Below are 7,591 nucleotides of genomic sequence, written 5' to 3'. Positions count from 1 at the left end.
GGCCTCAGGGTCCCCGGTAGGTGGGCGGCCACCACCCATCCCCTGGGCGTGCACCTGTCTCGGGAGACAGTCCGACGGTTCCAGGCCTGAGCCAAGGTGAGGTTGTCTGTCCGCGGGTCCCGCCGGCCGGCGAGCGCTCGCCACGTCGTCCGCTCCTCTGGCTCCCTGTCCGGGGTCCCTCTGCCCCTCTGTCCCTCCTCCTCGCCCCCCCTCCCAGCCTCTCGCCCCGCGGTTGGTCGCTTACGGGTGTCACTCCGCCCTCTCGGCTCACCCTCTCGGATGCGAGCGCATAAAACCAGCCGGGCGTGTGGGCTCAGCTGTGTTTTCCACCGACTCCTCTGGCCAGGAGTGATCCTGCAAACAGGCTTAGGGGCACCCGCTTTCCGCTTCCAGGACAGTTTGGAGAAAGTGGATTTGAGGTGCATTTGGGAGTGGTGCCACCTCCCCCAGCCTTCTTACCCTTTCAGAAGGCTCGCTTTGCACAGCCTCGCCCATTCTCCCCTGCCTGACTCCTTGGCTCCCGGGCTCCCCCTCCGCTCTCTAGGCTCAGCATCTTCTTCCTTACCTCACTCTTCCTCATCCTCTCTATCCCTGCCCTCGTAACTCCTGCCACACAGTCTCAGCCTCCTCCTGGTCATCCCGCCCTTCCCCTCTCTTCCATCTTTAACCTCCCCTGCCCACCCCGTCTCACTCCTCCGGCCTCTCTGCTTGCGCTCACACTCTGCGTCCGTCCCTGCCTCCCCACCCGCTTCTCTGGCAGCAAACTTCCACCATGGATTCCAGACCTCCTCAGACTCCTGCTCCGAGCCCGGGGAGCACCCTCTCTGCCGCCAATGCCACCACACCCTGGCTGGGCCGGGATGAGGAGCTGGCCAAGGTGGAGATCGGCATCCTGGCCACCGTCCTGGTGCTGGCCACAGGGGGCAACCTGACGGTGCTGCTGACGGTGGGTCGGCCGGTCCGCAGGCGCTCCCGCATGCAGGTGTTGGTGCTGCACCTGGCCCTGACCGACCTGGGCGTGGCGCTCTTCCAGGTGCTGCCCCAGCTGCTGTGGGACATCACCTACCGCTTCCGCGGCCCCGACCCGCTCTGCCGGGCTGTCAAGTACCTGCAGGTGCTGAGCATGTTTGCTTCCACCTACATGCTGCTGGCCATGACACTGGACCGCTACCTGGCCGTCTGTCACCCCCTGCGCAGCCTCCAGCAGCCCAGCCGGTCCACCTACCCACTCATCGCAGCCCCCTGGCTGCTGGCGGCCGTCCTCAGCCTCCCTCAAGTCTTCATTTTTTCCATACGAGAGGTGATCCAGGGCTCTGGAGTGCTGGACTGCTGGGCAGACTTCCACTTCCCTTGGGGGCCACGGGCCTACATCACCTGGACCACCCTGGCCATCTTCATTCTGCCCGTGACCATGCTCACAGCCTGCTACAGCCTCATCTGCCATGAAATCTGCAAGAACCTCAAAGTCAAGACGGAGGCTGGGCAGGCCGAAGGAGGGAGCTGGGGCATGGGGAACAGGCCCTCCGCTCCTCGTGGCCAGGTTGCAGCCATACGGGGGCTGCCGTCCCGGGTTAGCAGCGTCAGCACCATCTCTCGGGCCAAGATCCGAACTGTGAAGATGACCTTGGTCATTGTGCTGGCCTATATCGCCTGCTGGGCGCCTTTCTTCAGCGTCCAGATGTGGTCTGTGTGGGATGAGAATGCCCCCAATGAAGGCAAGTGTGTGGTCTGGTTGGGAAGGTAGAGGCGGGAGCGTGAGGTGGAAAAATGCAGAGAAGAGAGAAGGAGGGTATTAGGACAGGGTCACAGTGGCTCCCGGGGCCAGGCAGGTAACAGATGGGTGAAGCAGTTAAAGATGGTGCCTGTCCTGATGTGAAAAGGGACAGTTCTAGTATGCATTCATTTTGAATGGTTTCTATCAATCCTTTCGAAGCCGTTTGAAGATCTCATTTAGTATTATGTGCATGTTACTCACTCAGTCATGTCTGACTCTTTGTGACCCCATGGACTGTAGCCCGACAGGCTCCTCCGTCCTTGGGATTCTCCAGGCCAGAATACTGGAGCGGGTTGCCGTTTCCTTCTCCAGGGGGTCTTCCCGACCTAGGGATTGAACCCGGGTCTCCTGCATTGCAGGCAGAGTCTTTACCATCTGAGCCTCCTTCCCAGTGGCGCTAGTGGTAAAGAACCCGTCTGCCAATGCAGGAGACGTGGGTTTGATGCCACTATGTGGCAGCGTAGTGGCTGCCAGGGTCAGGCAGGTAACAAACGGGTGAAGCAATGAAGACGGTGCCTGTCCCGGTGTGAAAAGGGACAGCTGTAACTCCCATCCAGTCAAAACATGCCATGTGAGTATCTTTAATGTGAAATTTCCGTATTTTACAATTTTGGCAACTAATTTAAGCATTTTAAAATATTATTTGGCCCTAATGAAGATATGACTGTGAGTAGATTTGGCCAAGCAACTGACAGTTTGCTAGACTGTTTGAAAGGGGTTTTCAAATGATTTGGTCCAGATGGCAGTTTGTGGCCCATGAAGTGTGTCTCTCAGCACTCTTCCCCCCCTGCACCTGAACAAGACTTTGAACTCCTTTTCAACAGCCATTTTCAATTAATTAGCCCTGGGGCACAACCCTGAAATTCCAAGTTCAACGCTTTTGTTTTTTAATGAGAAAGCAGAGGCTCAGAGAGGAAACCTGACCTGCCCAAGGGCACACAGCTAGGAAGTGGCGGAAGTGACGAATAGAACCTAGGCCTGAAACCTCCTTGTTTCTTTTCTCAACTCCATGCCCCCACTTTCCAAATGCTAGCTCTGGAAGTGATGAAGAGAAGGGCCTTCGTCCTACATGAAAAACAAAATGGGACCTTCCAAGAGGACTGTGTTCCAGTTGGGATGTGGGGGGCCTGATTGGGGTCATTTTTTGGAGTGAGATAGATGGCAGCCTTCCAAGTTTCAGATACTGCCAACTGGTCAGGCCATTTGGGGATGAGCTTGTCCTGAGAAAGGAAATGCTGTTTCTGGGCAGCCAAAATGCTGGAGAAAAAGTTTGAAAGTTTAGTCTCTCAGTCGTGTCCGACTCTTTGCGACCCCATGGACTGGAGCCTACCAGGCTCCTCTGTCCATGGGATTTTCCAGGCGAGAACACTGGATTGGGTTGCCATTTCCTTCTCCAGAGGATTTTCCCGACCCAGGGATCAAACCTGGGTCTCCCACATTGTAGGCAGACGCTTTACCGTTTGAACCACCAGGAAAGTCCTAAAATGCTGGAAAGTGGTATCCAAAGACATCTGTTCCTGCCCCCCTAGGAAGAGGCGGCTGGGGACACGTGTGAAGTCACCTGTCAGGGTGACTGTGTGCTCCGTGATACAGCGGACACTTTATCACAGCTTGGGGTATGTGGTGGGGGCAGCACGTGACTGCCCCAGGGACGCCCTGTCTTCTCTGGAAGTTTCCTGAGGATTCACTGACCAGCAGACCCAGACTACCACTTCCTACCAGCTCTTAGAGTGATCCCCCTCCCCTGTGCTATTGTTTCTAATCTCAATCTGCTCATCCTAGGGCACGCTCAAGCCAAACACTTTGCTTTTCTGGAAAGATGAAGTAAGGAGAAGGTTGTTCATGACATTAACGCAACTCTGCAAGAGAGTTCAGCAGGATTCATGTTGATGTATGGCAGAAACCAACACAATCTTGTAAAGCAATTATCCTTCAATTAAAAATAATTTTTTTTAAAAGCTAAAAAAAAAAAGAGAGAGAGTTCAGCGATACTGAATTATAACAGTCCCATTGTACCCCTTCTTAACCACCTTTCACACACTAGTGTGGACCAGAGGCTATTTATAAAATTAACCTTTAAGCAATGAGCATATTACCCCTAACCTGCTCTAGGGACACCCACCCCCACCCCTAGTCAAGCACAGAATAGAAGGAAGGAGGCTTTCTATGTGCCAAGCATATTTAGGCCTTGTGCTACTTAGGGGTGACCTTCTCCCCTTGACATCAAAGTAACCTGAACTTTAGAGAGGTGAAATATCTGGTCCAAATTGCCACTTCTAGTAAGAGTTGGAGCTAAGAATTGAATCAAAGTCTTCTTAGGCCAAACTTTATCCAAACTTTTATTGTTGTCTTATTCCCAACAATCATAGCTGAGCTGATGGCACCAGGGAGGAGAAGCCCCTTTATCAAGGAACCTACAAGCTTTCTTGCTTGCCTCCTGTAGTCACCACCGTCATCAACCTATCCCTCAGACCCATACATACAGTGACTTTTCACTTGTCAAGGGCCCCCTCCGAGTAAGCATTACAGGAACCAAGTGTCCCTCAGAAAACCGGAAGCCCTTCAGGGACTCTGAGTTGAGCAGACATTCATTACTTTAAACTTACTTTCCAGTACACCCAGTTTCCCTCCACGACATGCTGGCCTCCTGGCCACTTGTCCCCGAGTCTTTGGCAGGAAGCTGTCTCCTTGCCCTTGCCCCTGCTCCTTACCGTCAGTGGAGTTTCTGCTAGGCCACAAGGCAGCAGCTGCCCGTGACTCATAGCAGGTCTGCCCTCCAGGACTGAGCTGCAGCCTCCGAAGATTCCAGGGCTCCAGGTGCATCTCGAGCCCCTCCCTGGGCCTGACTCCGGGCTTCCCGGAGCTTCCCAAGTGAAGAAACCTGTGGAAACCCTCAGTCTCTGGCCTAGTCTAGGCACTATACATATATTGATGGAGCAGATGGGATGAATACCACCCCTTAGCCAAAGCAACTTCCCAAATGTTCTGCAGCCCCTGGGTATTCGGTTAACTGGGGCGCAGGCCAGAAGCCTTCATGCTTCAGGAGCCTGTGTTTGTTGCTGAGGCTGGTCCCCTCTTGCTCCCTCCTTGCTCTCACTTCTGTGCGGCTCTGTGCTTCCCAGTTCTGTGATTCATGCCTTCTCTCTGACATTCTGACTTGTATCTCCCCTTCTCCTGGGCTTCCACACTGGAGAGCACCCAGGGAACCAGCGTATCGGAAGCTTTCACGGCGCTTTACAGAGCAGGCACTTGAGCTTTGCCTTTGAGTTCACTGGTTGAAATGGTGGCAGGGTGCAGAATTGCTGCTTGAAAGAGGGAAGACCTAGGTTCAAGTCTGTGCCATAACCCTTAATTCCTTCCAACTCTGACATGGCACTCAGGGATTCTACAGCCTCCACTAAAGAGCTGGGCAACTCAGTGTACAAAACCCGTGCCGTAGCTTAGCCATGGTGCATCTGGCAGAAGGCTGGGGCCCATCCCAGCAGCTTTCCTGATGGCACGAGAAGTTTCATTTAGTTTTCAGAAAGAGTATTGTATCTGGAAGGAATCTTATCAGAGTCTTTTAAGGCTCTCATTTTGACTGTGCAGGAGAGAAATTAGTTTTCCCTGCAGAAGGGACATTCTCTGGATGTCATTTCTGACGACAGAGAACAAGTACTGGCCGGGAATGAGATGCAGGGACGCCCTGTACCTGGAAGCTGCACAGTTGGAGGTGGCGTCACGGGACCTGTAGGGCTGTCAGGCTCCACTGGTTGCCTCCCAGGTCCCCAGCACGGGCCTGGAACAGTTGGTACTCACACGGACAATAACTGAGTGACTGGGACAGACCCTCAGGGGTCAAGGAACACAGCACCCAGAAGGCAGTGTGTACCCATATCTATGACATGAGTGGGAACGCAGGTGTGCCCGAACTTGGCTAGAATCATGGTAATTTTTCCTGCACGTTTTATAGAAATTGCCTCCCCCATGCTCAGCATCCGTTAGGGGATTCACAGTTCAAGATTCGGAGCAAAGATCCGATTCGGGCTGACTCTGTCTGTGTCTCCAAAGTCAGCTGAGAGTGAGCCTCAGCTCCTGTCATCATCCTGTGGCACAAGATGAATGAATAAACCAGTGAGGCAAAACCCTGGAGTCAGGAGTCCCAGGTTTGAGTCCCAGCCATGATCCTTTCTGATTATAGAACCCCTTGTGGTCCTCCTTGGGATTCAGCTTCCTCGTCTGTTCTGTAGGGAGCAAGACTCTCTCCCAGGTCCCTTCCAGCTCTGAAATCCTTGTGCTTCTCCCCCGGCAGATTCAACCAATGTGGCTTTCACCATCTCCATGCTTTTGGGCAACCTCAGCAGCTGCTGCAACCCCTGGATCTACATGGGCTTCAACAGCCACCTGTGGCTGCATGCCCTGCGCCGTCTGGCCTGCTGCGGAGGTGCCAGGCCCAGGATGCGCAGGTGGCTCTCCAACGGCAGTCTGTACAGCCGCCACGCCACCCTGCTGACCCGCTCCAGTGGCCCGCCTGCCCGCGGCCTCAGCCCCGGACTCAGCAGGAGGCCAGGGCCCAAAGACTCCCTGCAGGGTGCAGAGCAGGTGGATGGCAATGCTGCCACTGAGACCAGTGTCCTTTAGGGAGCACTCCCCAGAGTCTGGCGGAGGATCTCTGCCCATCTCAGCAACGCCCAGCCTGATGCTCTCCATGGTCTTTTTCAGTTATAACCTTTCATGACTTTGCAAGATTGGAGAAGTGTTCTCTAAGGACACCCTAACCAAGGGGCTCTAGAAGAATTGTTGGATTTTCATGACAATGACATTTATGCCCTTTGACTCGGCTTGAGGCAGGGTGAGCAGGCCAGAAAGGCCGCTCCTATCTTTGGTGTCATAGCTGCCCGCCCAGCCTCACGTGCTGGGAGACAGGGAGACTCAGCTGTCTGCTTCCTTGATCCTGCCGTATTCACAGCGTGCCTGGGGACCACGTATGTGATAGATGTGGTGCTGCAGATCTGGGCTGTCCTGCCTGGGGGTCCACAGGCAGCAGGGATTCAAAGGCTGGTATCTTATCTTGTTTGTCCCAGCCTGATCTGACTAGTGCGTCCCAGTTCAGCCAGGAGAGGGAAGGAGTGAATGACTGCAAGGCAGACCCTATTTGAATCCAGAGATTGGTGTGTGGGAGGGGGCGTTGGTAGAGAGAGGCGTGCTTAATGAAGAGAATTGAACGGGTGTGGAGGCGTCGCCTCCTATACTCACCTGTCTACTGAAGGGGATGAGGGTTAGCACAGCACTTGGTAACTGGTAAAAACTCTGCAAATGCTGCTTTTCTTCTCCCAAACACCCTCATTTACAGTTAGGATGGGTGACGAGGCAAAGTACTGTGTATTCGCAGTGGGATGGCCCAACTGGGCTGAGTGTGGGAAGAATGAGTGAGGAGAGAAGGAGATGAAAATGGTCACCAAATTCTGAGTGGGAGGAAGTCTTGGAAGCAGCAGGGATTGGTCGCACACCCTTCTCCTTCACAGGGTCCACGTGGCTCCTGCCTCTTGGGCTGCATGGTGGAGACATCCTTTGAGGAAGTGTGACTTAGTCATGGCTCTGGATTTGTTTGAGGCTCTTCAGAGCTTCCACGCAAATCACATGCTTGCCACAATCAAGTCAGGAGCCCAGGATGGGAAACCTGGCTCTGTCTGGTGGTATCTGTACGACCTTGGGAACTTACCTCCCTCTCTGGACCTCAGCTCCTTGCCTGCAGAATAGAGATGCTCTCTAAGGTCTTTTCCCAGCTCAAACCTTTCATGACTTGCAAGACTGGAGAAGAGCTTTCTAAGGACTTCC

At 54.1% G+C, this 7,591-nt stretch overlaps 1 protein-coding gene across 1 annotated transcript; it reads left to right on the top strand.

Annotated features, from left to right (window-relative positions):
* The first annotated feature begins 382 nt into the window (after positions 1-382).
* On the top strand, positions 383-6,394 carry AVPR1B (arginine vasopressin receptor 1B). The gene is made up of 2 exons (XM_043924123.1): positions 383-1,715; positions 6,066-6,394. Exons 1-2 carry the CDS (start codon positions 773-775, stop codon positions 6,392-6,394), a joined length of 1,272 nt encoding a protein of 423 aa, XP_043780058.1. The 5' UTR covers positions 383-772.
* The last annotated feature ends 1,197 nt before the right edge of the window (positions 6,395-7,591 follow it).

This window comes from Cervus elaphus, chromosome 14 (genome assembly GCF_910594005.1).
Source record: "Cervus elaphus chromosome 14, mCerEla1.1, whole genome shotgun sequence".
Taxonomy (NCBI): domain Eukaryota; kingdom Metazoa; phylum Chordata; class Mammalia; order Artiodactyla; family Cervidae; genus Cervus; species Cervus elaphus.
This window is presented reverse-complemented; position numbering and strand designations above follow the sequence as displayed.

Excerpts from the sequence above, each read along its gene's own strand:
- AVPR1B (XM_043924123.1), top strand. The coding sequence starts at position 773 with ATGGATTCCAGACCTCCTCAGACTCCTGCTCCGAGCCCGGGGAGCACC. Across the intron at positions 1,716-6,065 it reads TGAGAATGCCCCCAATGAAG|ATTCAACCAATGTGGCTTTC; the intron begins GCAAGTGTGTGG and ends CTCCCCCGGCAG.